This window comes from Hibiscus syriacus, unplaced genomic scaffold (assembly GCF_006381635.1).
Source record: "Hibiscus syriacus cultivar Baekdansim isolate YM2019G1 unplaced genomic scaffold, ASM638163v2 tig00110332_pilon, whole genome shotgun sequence".
Classification (NCBI taxonomy): domain Eukaryota; kingdom Viridiplantae; phylum Streptophyta; class Magnoliopsida; order Malvales; family Malvaceae; genus Hibiscus; species Hibiscus syriacus.
In genome coordinates this window covers 349,419-366,532 of record NW_024062688.1, presented here as the reverse complement: position 1 = coordinate 366,532, position 17,114 = coordinate 349,419, and the positions used below count along the sequence as shown (strand labels likewise).

The 17,114-nt window shown below is 34.9% G+C and overlaps 4 protein-coding genes across 7 annotated transcripts; 1 reads left to right on the top strand and 3 right to left on the bottom strand.

The window, feature by feature from the left end:
• The first annotated feature begins 1,638 nt into the window (after window positions 1-1,638).
• LOC120119328 (CAX-interacting protein 4-like) lies at window positions 1,639-2,301 on the top strand. Its single transcript, XM_039139145.1, has one exon. The coding sequence runs from the start codon at window positions 1,639-1,641 to the stop codon at window positions 2,299-2,301; it is 663 nt and encodes a 220-aa protein (XP_038995076.1).
• Window positions 2,302-2,496: 195 nt separating this feature from the next.
• On the bottom strand, window positions 2,497-5,672 carry LOC120119325 (peroxisomal (S)-2-hydroxy-acid oxidase GLO4-like). 3 transcript variants are annotated; one of them, XM_039139143.1, is made up of 12 exons: window positions 5,545-5,672; window positions 4,901-5,047; window positions 4,695-4,819; window positions 4,566-4,612; window positions 4,372-4,449; window positions 4,104-4,228; window positions 3,908-3,965; window positions 3,566-3,628; window positions 3,356-3,425; window positions 3,128-3,228; window positions 2,840-2,944; window positions 2,497-2,707 (listed from the first exon to the last, which is right to left on the bottom strand). In XM_039139143.1, exons 2-12 carry the CDS (start codon window positions 5,041-5,043, stop codon window positions 2,525-2,527), a joined length of 1,098 nt encoding a protein of 365 aa, XP_038995074.1. In that variant the 5' UTR covers window positions 5,044-5,047; window positions 5,545-5,672; the 3' UTR covers window positions 2,497-2,524. The 3 variants fall into 3 exon arrangements, with proteins under 3 accessions (XP_038995074.1, XP_038995072.1, XP_038995073.1); XM_039139141.1 differs by lacking the exon at window positions 5,545-5,672 and adding an exon at window positions 5,385-5,466; XM_039139142.1 differs by lacking the exon at window positions 5,545-5,672 and having other exon boundaries at window positions 4,901-5,112.
• A 717-nt stretch (window positions 5,673-6,389) lies between these two features.
• Window positions 6,390-16,355, bottom strand: LOC120119324 (zinc finger CCCH domain-containing protein 62-like). Of its 2 annotated transcripts, XM_039139140.1 has the most exons (9): window positions 8,952-9,157; window positions 8,713-8,819; window positions 8,506-8,620; window positions 8,359-8,420; window positions 8,179-8,230; window positions 7,717-7,828; window positions 7,336-7,434; window positions 7,124-7,251; window positions 6,390-7,014 (listed from the first exon to the last, which is right to left on the bottom strand). In XM_039139140.1, exons 1-9 carry the CDS (start codon window positions 9,131-9,133, stop codon window positions 6,405-6,407), a joined length of 1,467 nt encoding a protein of 488 aa, XP_038995071.1. In that variant the 5' UTR covers window positions 9,134-9,157; the 3' UTR covers window positions 6,390-6,404. The 2 variants fall into 2 exon arrangements, 1 of the variants encoding a protein (XP_038995071.1); XR_005515821.1 differs by lacking the exons at window positions 6,390-7,014; window positions 7,124-7,251; window positions 7,336-7,434; ... (1 more) ...; window positions 8,179-8,230; window positions 8,359-8,420 and adding exons at window positions 14,079-14,684; window positions 15,761-16,355 and having other exon boundaries at window positions 8,507-8,620; window positions 8,952-9,075.
• Window positions 9,650-12,034, bottom strand: LOC120119327 (peroxisomal (S)-2-hydroxy-acid oxidase GLO4-like). The gene is made up of 12 exons (XM_039139144.1): window positions 11,923-12,034; window positions 11,634-11,780; window positions 11,432-11,556; window positions 11,310-11,356; window positions 11,156-11,233; window positions 10,953-11,077; window positions 10,747-10,804; window positions 10,553-10,615; window positions 10,352-10,421; window positions 10,170-10,270; window positions 9,932-10,036; window positions 9,650-9,837 (listed from the first exon to the last, which is right to left on the bottom strand). Exons 2-12 carry the CDS (start codon window positions 11,774-11,776, stop codon window positions 9,655-9,657), a joined length of 1,098 nt encoding a protein of 365 aa, XP_038995075.1. The 5' UTR covers window positions 11,777-11,780; window positions 11,923-12,034; the 3' UTR covers window positions 9,650-9,654.
• Window positions 16,356-17,114: the final 759 nt, after the last annotated feature.

Here is a 17,114-nt window from a genome sequence, read left to right as displayed (position 1 = left end):
AAAATATAATACCTCTGTACTTGATAAACAAAATCACAATATCAGTGCATGCAAGACTGCAACTAACAAACTGCAATCCTATAGTCATAGTGTTAAATCGATCGTGGGATTGTTTCGTTTACGATAGTTCAACTATTTGATCATGTCGAAATTTTATGAATCATGTAAATTATCGATTCAATTTGATATTTTTATTTTGTTGATCTAAAGTAACGTATCTATTAACATATACATTTAGTGATAGAATATTTTTATATAAATTAAATAGTCATATTTTAAATTTATTCAAAATTTGATATATATTATTTATATAAATAGACATAAAATTCATTAAAATACCAACTAAAATTATCTACGTAAATTTCATATTGACTTAAAATGTATAATATACATTGAAAACCATCCCTGAGAATTCAATTTTTTTTATTAATCTACGATGATTATAAGTAATATATGTTCTAAGGATTCTCAATTATTCGTTTTTTTATAAATCTAAGATGATTATAAGTAATATTTGCTCTAAGGATTCTCAATTATTTGAAAATGAAAATTCAAATATTTTTATCGTCTATGGTGCTTGAGCTTGAAATTTTTAAAGATAACAACTGTCATTTGAGTTTGTGAATATGATAGGCCATAAGTTGATTTATAATTTATATTTATCCAAGCAAACATATGTTATCATTTATGCTATTTTTATGTAATATATTTGGGTTTGTATGTATGATGAGTTTGGCATCACAAATTATCACATGGTCGATTCAGTTAAAAAATATTAAATTATTTTAATTTTAAATTATAATTATTAATACTAGCATTTAATAAAACTTTACTAGCATTTCAAAAATTAGCTTATTTTTAATTTTTATGTAATATATTTGTGTTGACAGTGAAACAAAATATAATATTTTGAAAAAAAATTCTAACCTAAAATATAAAGGAATAAGTGTCATACATTTATTAATCTGATTTTAAAATATATAAATTAAATCAGTAATAGACATAAAATTTAATATTATTGTTAATTAATTATATGATAGCATATATCAAAGATTATTAAATTATATTTAAATACTTATTTTTATCATTAAAATTTTAAAAATTATAATTTTTTATTAAATTTATTAATTATTATAAATGATTACTACTATGTTATAATAATTAAAAAAATTAATAGATTTAATATTTATTTTATAACAATTAAATAAAATTTAATAAATATTTTATATCTCTTAAAATTTGAATGATTAAAATAATCAATTAAATATAATTTAAATACCTCTAATAATCAATTAAATATATTTTAAATCAGTTGGTTTAGTGAGATGAGACACTAGATTTTTAAGCAAGGTCAGAGGTTCGAATCCTGACGTTTGCGAATAGAACAAACTAGGTTGGGAGGGTCGCCCTCGCCTCTGCAGTACCCAATCTGGATTAGTCGGTTAATAGATCGGATACCAGTGATTAATTAAAAAAAAACCAAACAAGAGATTAGTTTTAGTTTGCTTGAAAAGCACGTTTCCGAATCCTACGCGGGCAACGTTACTCTAATCTGTTTCGCCTTTATAAATAAGCTAATTTTTGAAACCTGAACTTGAAGAAGATTGCTACTTGAAACTCTGATCCCACATCTAAAAGATGCCGGCCACTGCAGGGAGGGTTCGAATGCCCGCAAACAACCGGATGCATAGTAGCGCCGCCTTGCAAACTCACGCGATTTGGCAAACTGCAATCGGGTATGACCCTTATGCGCCTAATAAAGATGATTCCAAGGGTTCATCGAATCAGGTGACTGCCACTGCCGAACCCGATGGTGGAATCGCATACGCCAACTTTCAAAGGCTTTTAGCGCTTGCCCGAATCTCAGGTCCGAACGCCGACGTGGTTCGTGGAGCTTGTAAAAAGTGTGGGCGAGTTGGACACCTTACTTTTCAGTGTAGGAATTATATAAGTTCGAAGAAGAGTATGGAGAAAGACCCTAAACCGATACAGGCAGCGGTTTTGCATGGACCGGATGGGTTGAAAGGAGGGAAGAAGGAAACGGAGAGCGAGGACGATGACGAGGAGAGTTCGGATTCTGATGTGGATTCGGAGATTGAGAGGATTATTGCCCAAAGATTTTCTAGGAAGAAGTCGTCGAAGAAGAAGATTGATGACGATGATGGTGCTGTTTCAGGGTATGGGGAGAGAAAGAAGATAAGGAGGTCGAAGAAAAGGAGTAGTCGGAAGAGAAGAATTCGTGTTTCCGGTGACGATAATGAAAGGAGAACGAAGAGGAGGAAGGAAAGAGGAAGGGACTGATTCATTGCTTCTATTAGTATTAGATAAGTAGACTCTCTTTACTTAGTTGTTGATAGAAGAAACTGTAATTCCTCATATTTCCATCTTCAGTTTGTGCTTTTTTTATGTTTTCAGCCAGAGATTGATTCAATATATTCAGCTATTTACATTTTATTTGTTTCGATTTGAAAAATTTATATTAGAGCGTATGCTTTTGAATTAATCACAATAGTCGGATATAACATTAAAGCATGGAGACAATCCGCTGCTCATGTTCGGTCCTGACATGGCTCCTAGTAATTTCCTTCGTACTAGAACAACCCGAGAGCGCCATAGCGAGTTCGAGCTCATCTTTAAGCATTTTGAGCACTCGTTTCACCCCGTATTCGCCTTTCGCCGCAAGTCCGAACACAACCGGCCTTCCCACCTGAAACATACCGTTAGCATACAAAAGTATCTTGTAGCTTTGTAATGGTGACTGCAAACTGTTCCAATAAGAAAAATGGAACATGGGATTTATTTCTTAGATGAAGTTATAGGTGGGGGTTTGAGAGCTTACTAGGACAGCCCTAGCACCAAGGGCCATTGCCTTGAAAACATCGGTTCCTCGCCGTATTCCTCCGTCAATGAAAACCGGAACTTTTTCTCCAACAGCATGAACTACCTGAGACCTCATTGGGGAAAAAATTCAACAGAATGACATTCTTCCTGCACAACTTAATGTGCTTTTGGAGTTAAGAATGTAAAACTGATCGATGATCGATTCAACTAACTTAGAGCATATAAAATTCTATAAGCTGCAACTATGTCATGGGCACCAACAACAATAGTAAGTGAAGGGGAGCACCTCCTCCAGAACATCAATGGTGGCTGGTGAATAATCCAGCTGCCGACCTCCATGATTGGAGACGATAATCCCAGCAACACCTACTTCCAGGGATTTTATTGCTGTGAATAACAAGATATATCAGATATTGAACAAGCTATTAAATTGCAGACTAGCCAAAAGAAAGTGTGCAAGTACAAATAAACGAGAACAAGACAATATCGACCGGAATCAGTGCCTCGACCTTACCATCTTCATGAGTGAGCACCCCTTTGATCAGAATTGGCAAGTTTGTAGTAGATTTCAACCAAGCGATGTCCTGCATAACTACCAGAATTAAGAGAGAACAAACCGTCCTTGTATGCATATGAGGCCCTACTGAGTGTTTAAGCCAACAAACAAAGATTTCGTATCGAAAAAATAGATAAGATTCACCTTGGATTATTCAGTTATTATTACCTCCCAACGGAATGATGGATCGAGAGTCCCATTGATCAGAGCTTCCAAACCTGAACCTCCATCCTGTAAAATTTATTACAGCTAAAATGCCATTAAGAATATCAAGCAGGAGAGTTTCTTCAGCTGAGGTACAGCGATTCTTCAAAGATTTTCCTAACAGTAATTAGTTTTTTTTCGAGTTAAATGCATAAAACATAGCTTTTCGTGCACTGGAAGTCATAAGAATTCATCATATGTAAAACCAGAACAATGTATTATCTCAGTCATATAATGCGGATTAATCTGAAGTGGTAAAGCAGAAGAATCTTAGTTCATGAACTGAATGGGGACAATTTTACTTACAGAAACAAATTCAGTTGACAATAGACCCTCCAGGTTCTTCGGAGGAGGTACGACGAGCCTGCAGATGTTTGTCACAAGTAATCTTTCACATGGGATGCATAAGAAATACATAACTTTTCATATATGATGCAAAACCACAACAGTATTCATATCAATGATAGAAAGCAGATGAAAAATGATAATGCAGATATTTCACTTGTTCTTAACATCTGCCTCCCTTCGGCCGATTCTTGGACAATCAACAGTAAGGACAATAGCCTTGTATCCATTACTTTCAGCTTTCTGCACTAGCTTAGCCGATATATCCCGTCTCTTATACACCTACTCCGAGCCAACCAAATTAGTATTCATTTCCTATCAGTGGTATTTCTGAGGACTAAAAAGAAACTGCGGCTGCTAATTAATGATAAAGTTCACATGCTGGTATTCAAAGAGCTCAGGTAAGGCTAAATAAGTAAATATACATATAGTTGGAAGAAGCGAATAGCACTGCAGCTCGAAGCTACTTCCTCCAATGAGCAGGTAGATCCGGTGGATAAAACCTGGAAAATAGACACAAGAATCTCAACTCCTAAACTCAGAAAGGAATTCATTTTTGGACTAACTATTGATCAAAGTTCATATAATACACACACACACACATATATATTATCGATACCATTATAGTGTTACATGCAGATGCTGCTCTGGCTGTTGCAATCTCTCCTGGAATGAAAATAGAAAGGTAGTCGATAAAAATTCCGAAATAAGTTGAGATGAGAAATCTTTGAAGCTTATTAGGTTACACCTTCAGGGTTAGCCAGCTTATGCATAGAAGTTGGGGCAATCAAAACTGGCATTGAGATGTTATAACCCAACACTGTTGTTGATAAATCAATGCTCCTCACATCTCGAAGAATTCTCGGCCGAATACTGAGAAGTGACATATCGTAATCGGTAAAATGATCGAAAACAAGTTCAATATAGATAGTTAATCGGTTTAAATCGCATTACGTGATTCTGCGAAAAGCTTCCTCGTTGTTTTGTAAGGTGTACTGGTCCTCTGCTCCGCCAGTGTAGAAATCATAATACATTTTTGGAAGGGCTTTCCTTGCTAATTCTTTGAATTCATTGACATTAACAGGTTCTTCTGCCATTATCCTGGATTCATGGAACCATAATTTTATGTTTGAGCTTTCTGGTTTATCTAGCTAACAAGCCAATGCATATATGTTCCAGAATTTTGGCAATACTCCTGCAGAAACTTCTGAAAAGGTTGCATCAAACAACATTCTTAGGTAACAAAATATCAATATGAGCTATCAAATCAAACCTTGTTGACATATCAATATCTGAATCAGATGATAAACTTTGTGTTAAGAACAGTGAATATTCTCATATACAGTAATACAGACATGTAGGTTTAAGCTGGTACACACAAAAATATGAGCTAATCATTCTTAAAACAACAAAACTCTTGCTTACATATCTGACTTACATGATATCATCTCATAGGAAGCATGAAAATGACTGAAAGTTGTTTGAGTTACCAATTGGATCATAAAGCTTCTCCCAGAAAATTTTATTTTCTTGAGAAAGTATCTGAAGGTAGAGCAGATTGTATGCAACAATTTGCATGAAGTAGGATAGTTTTGTACCTTCTTAGTTCTTTGAATTTGCCACCCACCTCAGGAAAGTTGGGAAGAATTGTTTAACTATTCTTATCTTACGAACCATACTTTTTATTTGTGAAGTTGCAGAGAATCTTACCCTGGTAGGCGGTGAAGAAGCCGACAAATGCCCCTTGTGGCGATTGTGGCGATTTATGACTTCTTCCACTCACTCTATCTGTCTCTTAGTATACGGCCCTTGTGGCGATTTATGAGCATGATTAAATAATTCCTAGCCATCCATTGTTCTTCAATCAATAATGTTATATTAAAGATTGAAATCAATGATTAAAGAATATAATGTTATATTAATGGAAGATGTATAAAATTGAATAAAATAAAAAATAAAGAAATTTAAAAAAACAAGGACATTTTAAAAAAATAAAGTTACATAGCTTATTTTTTAAAAAGCCAGATTTAACATATATTTATATTTTAATATAATGTATTTTATAATTTAATTTATTAATAATTAAAAGTATAATTAACTTATTTTAACTAAAAATTATTTAATAAAAATGATTAAAAATCAAAAAAACAAATTAAATATTAATTAATTGGGTTAAGTTCATAGTATATAAATCACAAAAATAAAGATCAATTTTTTTAATATAAAATATTTCCTTTGAAAATTTTCTTATCCTACGTGCATACACATAATTGTTCAAACCTGAATTCTCTAAAAATGATTTCTCAGACGATAGAATATAGATACTTTATCATGGCGATTTCTAATAAGACAATAGCATTCAAGAGGCAATGCTACTTTTAGATTCATAAGGCTATCTTTCTTGCTTGAATTGCCTCCGGCATCTCCTTTCCTCTGCTACACCTACATGCAACTCTCTCTAATCATGCAAGAATTTGCAATTTTCTCCGTAATGGCATCGTCCTTGAGCATGGTATCGGCAAAGTTGTTGTGAACGGAAGTCTTGTCTCTGTGGTGGATTACAACGGTTCGTGCTTCTTGGCTGCTGTCTATAATAATTTGTCTCTGGCAATTTATTCATTCCACTTGCAGTGGATTTGTCATAGCGACAGTTCCAGTATCTATCGACAGGGAAGTTCGGTTGGTTGTTCTCGTAAAATTTATTAACCTTTTGAAACTGAGCCTTCTGAATGCTAATTCTCTTGCATGAATTACGAGGAATTTGATTTTGATAAGTGTTCCTCACATGGACATTTTGGCATTCTGGTCGAGTACTTCCATTCCTGACATTAGGACAATAACCAAACTGCGGTTGAGTTGCAAGCCGATGAGTTTCAGGTAAGTAACCTGATTGCGGAGTCATAACTGAAAGTTTCTCCATATTGGAAGTTGAACTCGACCGTTGGTGTTCGGGTGCTACTCTGCCTGAATTAGTAGAAGAACTTGGCTGTTGAGGTTGAACTTCCAATGGTGTTGAACATAACTGGGACTTGGACGGGTTCTTACTCTTTTCTTCCCCTTTTAAGATCCTAAATTCCAAAAAATGATCAGAGTAACTAGAATGAGATTGATTCCAAGAAGAAAAATACTTAGCAATTAGCATCACCACATAACTTATTTTGAAACTTTTTATTTTACCTATTTGATCTGAGGATTTTCCTCCTCTCCTTTTCCTGGATCCGGACTTCTCTATAAGACCTGGCAAGTGAGCCCCGCGAATGCTTTTCCATCGAAACTTTTTGCCTCTCCCCTTCATCTTCCCATTTCTGGCGAATATTTACGATAAGCTAACATTATATTAAAAAAATCAATGAATAGCTGAAAATAAAAACCATTGCAATGGCTCAAACCTGTCTTAAAGTCTTCAGTCGGTAAAGGTTTCGACCCTTGATTAGGAGCGGGTGAAGTGGGGGAAGCGGCTTCTCTCCTTTACTCCAGAGGACTTCTATCTGATCACATTAGCCACAAACATCATTTTAAAGAACTACATTAGTTTTGAAGGTTTATATCTCATTTACAAGGGTCATTTAGAAACTGCATATCTTCTGCATGCACAAGGATCAGGTATATATAAATGGATCTATGATCTTTCTATCTTGAGTTAGTGCCTCGAAATATTAGTTAAGCCGTAAACGGATATAGCTTGACTAGGAAATACTATACACACTTTCAATATCTTCTTCTCCTTTTCTAATCTAAACATGTTAATTCAACAGTATAGTCTGACTCACAGTAAATGTATGCTGCTGCTTGGCAGCGCCATAGCTTTCCTTGACAATGCGCCCTGCAACAATTCTTGTGCCACATGGAGGACCAGAAGCACTTCGTGATGCTAAGTTAAACCTGAAGCAAAAAATAAGATGTGGTAACAAACACAAGATATAAAACTCGGTACAAGGTTAATTAGTCAAGTTGGAAGATATCAGAATCTAAGTAACCAGACTTGGGGTGAGAGGAACATATCCGACACATATATGACATATGCTCAACTTTTAACGTTGACAGTATATTCGGTGGATCATAGCCATAGCCAAACACTGATGCTTTAGAGAGAAAAAATGAGGAATTTGGGTATCATAGATAAGCATGCAACATGCATAGTATAAAACTGCCTAGATCGGTGTCGTATGAAAGGACAGGTTACATGTATGCTCCTTATGTTGTTGCACAAAAAGAATTATTCTTACACTTACATTTCATAAACATTCTGCTCAAACATAACGACATCTCCAGTGCATGCATCACCTGCACCAGATTCCTTTGATTCTTAGAACAAATTTACAGAAAGGGTAGGCAGAAATCTAAAGCACCTTATGCATAGAAAAGGAAATTAGAAACTCTGGGTTCAGTAAGCCATGAACTAAAGTGTTTACCTTTACAATTCAATACAAAGCTGGATATTGGATACTTCTTCTCCCCTCCACCATTTGAAACCCTAAAATAAATAGAAAGAAAAATTAAAAATAAATTATACGAATCTACAAACCATGAATGATGCTATTGTAGAAAATGGAGATTACTCTAAATGTTCCTTTATGCGTTGAATAAGAACATCCTTTTTCCCACTCAATCTAATACCATTTTTCCTCAAATAAATCTTACACTCATCTACTTTGAGCTTCTCTAGCCTCCCATCTGTCAAGCGTTGTAACAAGGAACTCAGATTTCCAAAACAAGCCAGCCATGAATCGATATAATTTCAGTGAAAAATGATAATAAGTACTAACCTTTTATAATGTTTTGAACATTCTCGTAAATTTTATCATCAACAGGTGAAAACCCAATCCCCAACTCTGGGGTTTTCTCATTATTCAAATCGGAATCCCTAGCAAAACTGCATAAATAAACAAAATCCAAAAGAAAGTTGAAACTTTAGCACTATCCAACACGATAAAACTAAGTTTTAAAGAAAACCCAATTAGTTAAATACTAATACGAATTGGGGGGATATGGGAATTATCTTAACCTTGATTTTTCCTTGATAGACAAATTCTGAAATTTGGTGTTGGTGTCCTCTTCGTCGCTGTAACTTGGGTCTGTACCATAATGGTAATCTGGGTCGGACCCATAGTTATTACTGCAATCTTCTTCTTCAAAACTCTCATTGTAATCTTCGGAACTTCTTCCGTCAGAGTCAGAGATTGCCATTGATGAGTGAATGAATTATGAGAATGAATGGTGAGCCTGGTACTGGGATTCCTTGTTCCAATTACGAGGTACGAGGCTTTATATGGAGAGAATTTGAAATTCATTTTTTTTTTTACCGTTGGATATTTAATTAAGCCGATTTTTTTTATTCCGCCATTTAAGATGCCCGTTGACATCTTTAAGGAATGTTTTGTCTTTAATTATATACCAATAAAATAATTATTTTATTTTTTTAATCATCGATATCTCTGATTTATTAATGAACCGATTTGGATTGAGTACCGACTCTCCCAACTTAATTTAGTCTTAATAATAGAAGTGTCATTGATTCGACTTCTTAAAAGATTTTATTTAAATAAGAATAACGCATTAATACACACTATATGCTATTTAAAATTAAATCCTAAGACCTTGACTTTTTGTTCATAGAATTATGTGATGTTTAGGATCACCATTCATTAGTTCCAATATTAACGAAACAAGTATCACATAGGCTATATGGTTTTTGTAGTGGAGAAATATTATAGCAATGAGAGGAGCTGCCTGTCATGTTTGGTTCTAACATGGCTCCTGGTAATTTCCTTCACACTAGAACAACCAGCAAGGGCCATGGCGAGTTCAAGCTCGTTCTTGAGCATTTCGAGGACTTGCCGGACTCCGTATTCTCCCCTTGCGGCAAGTCCGTACATAACCGGCCTTCCGACCTACGGTGGGCGTGACAAGCAAACTCACAAGTTACGGTAATTTCGGGTAGTTAAATTCGTGGCGGGAGTCATCAATGGAGGTTTAAAAGCTTACTAGGACAGCTTGTGCACCAAGAGCCATTGCCTTGAAAATATCAGTTCCTCGCCGCACTCCTCCGTCGAGGAAAACCGGGACTTTTCCACCGACGGCATGAACCACCTGCAACCTCATTGTGCATACAAAATATGAACCGAATTGTTAGCCTGTTAAATTCACAAATAGAAAAATACTTATTGCAGGGAAAGACATGCATCAGCATTGTGGCAACAATAACGGTATCCAAAGAGAGCACCTCTTCAAGAACAGAAATTGTGGCAGGACAATAATCAAGCTGGCGAGCTCCGTGATTGGAGACGATAATACCGGCAGCACCTACTTCCAGAGCTTTAATGGCTGTGAATAGGACACAAATAATATCGTGTCAACGACTACAATGAGGAACTCGAACTAAGAAAGGTAGTGCCTCAACTTTACCGTCTTCTCGAGTGAGTATCCCTTTGATCAGAATTGGCAATTTTGTGATGGATTTCAACCAACCGATGTCCTGTAGAAATGACAATGAATTAGTTAAACCAGTACCAAAGCATGGCTGAAACATGCCTGAGAATGGAACTTCTGCACTAAATATCCTACAAACATATTACAAAACAACATGCATGATTTATCGATGTTTACCTCCCAACTGAATGAAGGATCACGGGTCGAATTCGCCAGAGAATCTAAATTTGAACCTCCACCCTGCAAAATATACGACATGTTATGTAGATTTCATTATCAAAAACATCAAAGTTGAAGTACTCGTTTCCGACGCAGTTTCATATAAGGGTACGGTGACATGGAAAATGCAGAATTTGGACTAATCTTCTCACGTCAAAAAACTTAGTTGTAAATAGACCCTCCACGTTCTTCAATTCAGGTACAATGATCCTGTAAAGGTTCAGCAGAAGCAATTTTCCACATTAGAAGCATAATTCATAGCGTTTAGCACACCAGTTCTCAATCTCCATAAATTAAAGCAAATTCATCTGAACATGTAAAAGGAAGTTTAATGAACGAGAGAATGCTGATACTTCACTTGTTCTTAATGTCCGCCTCCCTTCGACCATGTCTCGGAGAATCAACGGTTAGAACAATGGCCTTATATCCATTATTTTCAGCTCTTTGCACCAGCTTAGCTGTTATATCCCGTCTCTTATACACCTATTGAGACATAAAACAAACTAGAATCCAGTGCCTGTTACACTATGATATTAACAGAGGTAAGGCAAGGCGGAATACGTATAATTGGAAGAACCGAACGGCATTGCAGCAGGCAGCGACTTCCTCCAAAGTACATGTCGATGAGAGAGATAAAACCTGGAACGAGAATCGACGGTGAAGCAAACATCGAATCTCTTAAGGCACCTAACAACATTACATATATATGTCGTACCATAATTGTGTTGCATGCAGATGCTGCTCTGGCCGTAGCAATCTCTCCTGGAATCAAAACAAACAACTAATGACTACAAGTAGGAACAAACTTAAAAGGAACTCTTTGTAGAATGTTTAGACCTAAAGGATTTGCCAGCTTATGCCTGGACGTTGGAGCGATCATGACCGGCATCGAGATATTATAACCGAATACCGTAGTCGATAAATCGATGCTGCTCACATCTAGAAGAACTCTAGGCTGAATACTAACAAGTTACAGATTAGTTATAATATTGGAAACTAGTTGTCGGTATTGGATTCTTTATATGATTTAAGACGTTACGTGATTCGATGAAATGCTTCTTCGTTCTCTCTTAAGGTGAACTGATCTTCAGCTCCTCCATTGAAGAAATCATAATACATTTTTGGAAGGGCTTGCCTAGCTAATTCTCGAAATTCATCAATATTAACAGGTTCTGCTGCCATTATCCTAGAAACACAGCAAAAGCAGGAGGAAAATCATAAAAGTACACATAATGAATAACAAAAAAATAAAATAAAATCAGAGCATGAGTTTTAAGTTCAGACCAAAATTAATGAAAGCAAGCTAGCTGATCTGTGAAAAAGCATACCTATTGCAGCTGAAAAGCTTCTGCAGAAATGATAGAGAAGGGTCAAGAGTAATAGTTTCAGAACCTTATTAGTTTCATTGGTTATTCTTGCTTACTAATTACACTGAAAACAAACAAAACAAAAAGTTTGCAGAGAATAATTAAACTGATGAAGATGAACTTTGCCGTCTTTGACTTTGCTACCTCTGCTACCTTGTAAATGGTGATTTTCCAATGATCTAAAATATGATCTTATTGGCTATAATATCAAGATATCTTACATGTTCTGTAGGTCATGTGATGTTCTCTTGTCTCAACTCATAATTTACTTTTACTTTTCTTTTCTAGCTTTTTTTATTGATAATTTTTGAGGAGTAAATAAATCGAATTTGAAGGAATAAGATTATATTTGTGTTTATTTATTTTTAAAAATATTCATATTTGATTCGTGTCCATTTAAATTTTCAATATCATATTCGTATTTTTAGTAGTAGATGTTGGATTAAAATCTATAATTGTGGCCATATATGTGTAATTATAATATTATCATAAGGTATGACACAAAATTAAATGACCAATTATGTTATGGAATTAAAGTGTAGATACCATAAGTTTGTATTTATAATTTGATGAGAAACATAATTATAAATACTTAATAGATTGACATAATATACATTCTATATAAAGAGTAGTGGTCTCCAATAAATATGTTAACTTGTATTATTCTTATCCCGGTTAGAGAGTTTTTACGGCAAGAGCAAACCTATCTTTTTGGAATATTACAACCAAATGATTTCAACCTTTTAATTAATTCCGCATATAGTTTTCTATTCTTGATGATTTAACATGATAGATCTTGGTTTAGATTTCATGTTTATTATGTTTTGGTTCTAACGAAGAAGAAATAGTTACCTCCAAATGCTTGAAAAATATGACTAGATTTAAGATAGTGTTACTAGCATCATCATGGACGTTAACAAATGTTTCATCACATTCGTATGAAGCCTCAACCAGTAATCTCAGAGCATCCAACTGATTGTATCTCACGCACAAGTGTAAACTTGTTTCCCCACGATACAACTTCTCTCCAATCGACTCGGGACAACACCTAGTCAACACATTTATAACATCAATTGTCCCTTTAATGGCTGCTAAATGGAGTGGTGTTCTCCCATCCTGGTCTCGAACGGAGCAGGAGTTCCGGCTTACGTCGAGTAAGTATTCGACGAGTTCGGCATGGCCTCCAATGGCAGCCAAGTGAATCGGCAGTCGATGAAGAGCGCCGAACTCGACGGATAGCTTCGGTTGTCGACGGAGGAGCATTGTAGCGAAATGAAGGTGACCCCGCATGATTGCAATGTGTAATGGAGTTTCGTGGAGACAAATACAACCCTATCGAGAACAAGCTCATCTTCTTCCAGCTCATCTTATTAAGAGAATCATTGAAAAAGTGATGTCATCTCCAATGGTGTTCTTCGACTATTAACTTTAAACATGTGAAATGCAAGAATCAAGAATCAGTGCTTACCTTTAACGATAATTAAAGATTTTGACAAAATATTCTCTACCTTTCTTTAAAGTGAATTTTATTGCTCAATAATAATAATATCAATTATTTTGATATACACAATAATTTAGAGGTTCGTTATGAATTTTTTATTCTGTTTAAGTTGGATTATGATTTAATTTTAATTTTTATCGTATTATAACATCATTGAATTAGTAGGATTTTCATATAAGATTGACAATATTGTAAAATATTAGGGTACAAATTTATATAAATTTAAGGAACGAAAATAAATTGTCAATAGAAAATACAAATAAAATACTTAAATTTTATGAGAATGTGAAATTAGCAGAGACTATCCCGCTAACCCTCAGTCCATCCCTAATCAGATACCGTTGGGGATGTTGTAAGGTTCCGGAGAATGTGACGCTGTCCGTAACATTGACATGACCTTGGGATGAACCCGTCCGAGCCAGACGAGAAGGCGCATGGTGGAGAACATGGCAACGATTCCGAGCAAGAAGAGCCAGCTATAGAACGTGCCGATGTAGGCTTTATTGGCTTGATCCAACATATGATCCGGGGTAACGAGCAACATCGAGTACAGATACGTTAGCGTCGTGAACGTAATGGAAAAAATCATCGCCACCGTCATAAGCCACGTCGAGACCTTGTTCTTCAAAGGTAATCCGCTGATGCCTAACATCACAATGCTGATCGACGCAAAGAATGAGACGGTGGCGAAAATTATGAGTAAGAAATAAGCTCTAGGGTACACATAGGCTAAAACAGAAGTTCCCGGTTGGCAAACTCCATCTCTGGACAAACTACAAATTGGTTCCTTGTCTTTATGGTAATGTTGTTGCCAAACGCCGCCAGGCGGGCTGAAAGCAACTTGGAAAGAAATGGTTGCGGTTAATGTGGCAACGAGCATCAGCGAACCTTGCATTTCCTCTATCCAATTGCCTTGGTGTTTCATGTGCTTGTTGCAGACTTGACGTAACCGGACGAGCCATGATGATTTCTTCGCGTTTGTTTCGGTTTTCATCCCTCCAATGTTCGGAATCGGTACTAGTCGTTGCGTTTGAGATTGAACGATTTGGTTATTCGGGTCTTCAATTCTATTAGCTACTGCTCTCATCAAAACATTTTCTACTTCAAGGGTTTTGAAATCTCTTGGAGAATGGTTTATCAAGTCCAAGGCAGTGAACCCCATTCCATTGACTGTGTTTATCTCAGCTTTGATTCTGGATACGGAAATAAGATATCTTACAATCTGCATGCACGCGCAGAAGGAACATAAACATATTTATCATGATCATAAGTTCATAACCACAAATTCATAATCCCAGAAACACTACCAAGTACTTATCATTAAGGGTGAATATTCGATCAAATTGAATCGAGTAAAAAAATAAACTTATTTAAGTTGATAAGTCATATTTGATGACTCAAATTATATTTTAAAGTTTTTTTAGTCAAATCAAGTCTATGAATTCGAGTTGAGATGTTCGAGTTTTTATACAAATTTAATTATAATTATTTACAATATCATGATACAAATTGGTTCTAATTTATCGACTTTCTCTAACCATATGATATATACCTATATACTTATTCACATTTTAATGTTACTTAATAAATCAAATACTATCTAAGATTATAAAATATATTTATAATATTATTTTTTAAAAGGTATTTTGAGGATAAAATATTGATAGGAGTATAAAGCAGTCAAGGAATTGATAAGAGTATAAAACAATCAAGGAATTGATGGGAATAAATAATTTGCTTAAAGATTACAATCAGAAGACTAAATCAAATAAAATTTAAAGTTAAGGGATTAAATTAAAATATATTAAATTTATATTTAAAAATAGGAATTGAATTTACATGAGTATTCTATAGAGCTAGAGGAGAATGTGGTTCCAATTTGATAAAAATAAACTTAAAATGAAGGATGAATTGAAGAAATAAAGAAATCATGCAAAATTAATGGGCTAAATTAAAAATATAGAAAATTTTGTTATCAAAAAGAGTAATTGAAGATACATAGGTATTCTAGAACAATTTAGGAGCATGTGGTTCAAATTTAATAAAAAAAATAGACTTAAAATAAAGAATGAATTGAAAGAATAAGAAAAATTAAGGACCAAATTGCAAAACCGTCAAATATTTTTTTAATTTTCGGTTGATTCGAAAATTTCAAATTCCAACTCGTCTCGAACTCAAAAACTAACTCAATTACTACTCGAATAACTTGAAATTAAAAAAATAATTACTTTTTTTAAAAGGATATGCTGACCCCTAATTATTGAAAAATGGGAACTGAAAATATGTATAAATGGTTACCTCCAAATTATTGAGAAATGTGGCAAGATGCAGGATGGTGTTACCAGCATCATCCCGGACGGTAACAAATGCTCCATTACGTTCATTTGAAGCCTCCAACAGTATCATCAGAGCTTCCAATTGATTATATCTGACGCACAAGTGTAAACTTGTTTCCCCACGGTACAATCTCTCTTCTGTCGCCTCGGGACAATACCTGATCAACACGTCCAAAACATCAACTCTCCCTTTCATGGCTGCCAAATGAAGCGCCGTTCTCCCATCCTGGTCTCGTACGGAACAACAACTTCGGTTTACGTCTAGTAATTGTTCGACGAGACCCGCATGGCCCTCGATGGCGGCCAGGTGAACAGGCAGACGGTGAAGAGCGTCGAATTCACCCGACAGCTTGGGTCGTCGACGGAGGATTGATGCGGCGAAATGAAGGTGTCCACGCATGATGGCAACGTGTAGGGGAGTTTCATGAAAACACGTAAGTGAAACCCTATCGAGAATAAGCTCATCTTCGTCGAGCAGCGCATCCATGGCGGCTACATTCCCACTTATTGCTGCTTCGTACACACTTCTTTCCATGTTTTGCATCCTTAACGAAAATTAAAGGAACTGATGTATATATAATACATATGGCGCCTGTAGTTTATACTATCTTCACCAATGCACGGAATGCTCTATTTTTAGCCGCACCCAAACTATCGATTCCTTGAACATCTTCCACACATACTTTACCCGAATACTACGCTTTACAAAAATTAATTAATTAATCTTTGATTGTATATTGCTTGAGATATAGTTTTTGTTCATATTTGTTACATAGACGAGTATTTAATCGAGTTAAGTATTCAATCAAATCAAATTGAGTTAAAAAAAATTCAAGTTATTCGAATTGACGAAACTTATTTCATAACTCAAACTTTATTTAATTATTTTCGAATCAAGTCGAGTTTGTAAAATGCATGTTAAGAAATATTTAAGTTTTTATTTGAAATTAATTACAAATATTTATAACATTATGATACTATAATTTAAACAATTTTCTATAATCGATACGATATCTATATGTACTTTTTCATATCTTTTATATGCAACATATATATATGACTCAAGTTGAGCTTCAAAAACAATCCTACTAAAAATTTTGAATTATTAAAATTTTATTTTATAACTCGACTCGAATTTAAATTTTGTTTGAACCTATTCGAGATTATAAAATTATATAATTTCATATTAAATTTATTAATAAGCACAGAATAAAAGAACTAAAACAGTCTCAAACGGGTTTGTTCACATTAAATCACACACCAACATTTATTTGGCCTATAAAAAGTGGCACTTTTACCCCTTTTTGACTTCCAAA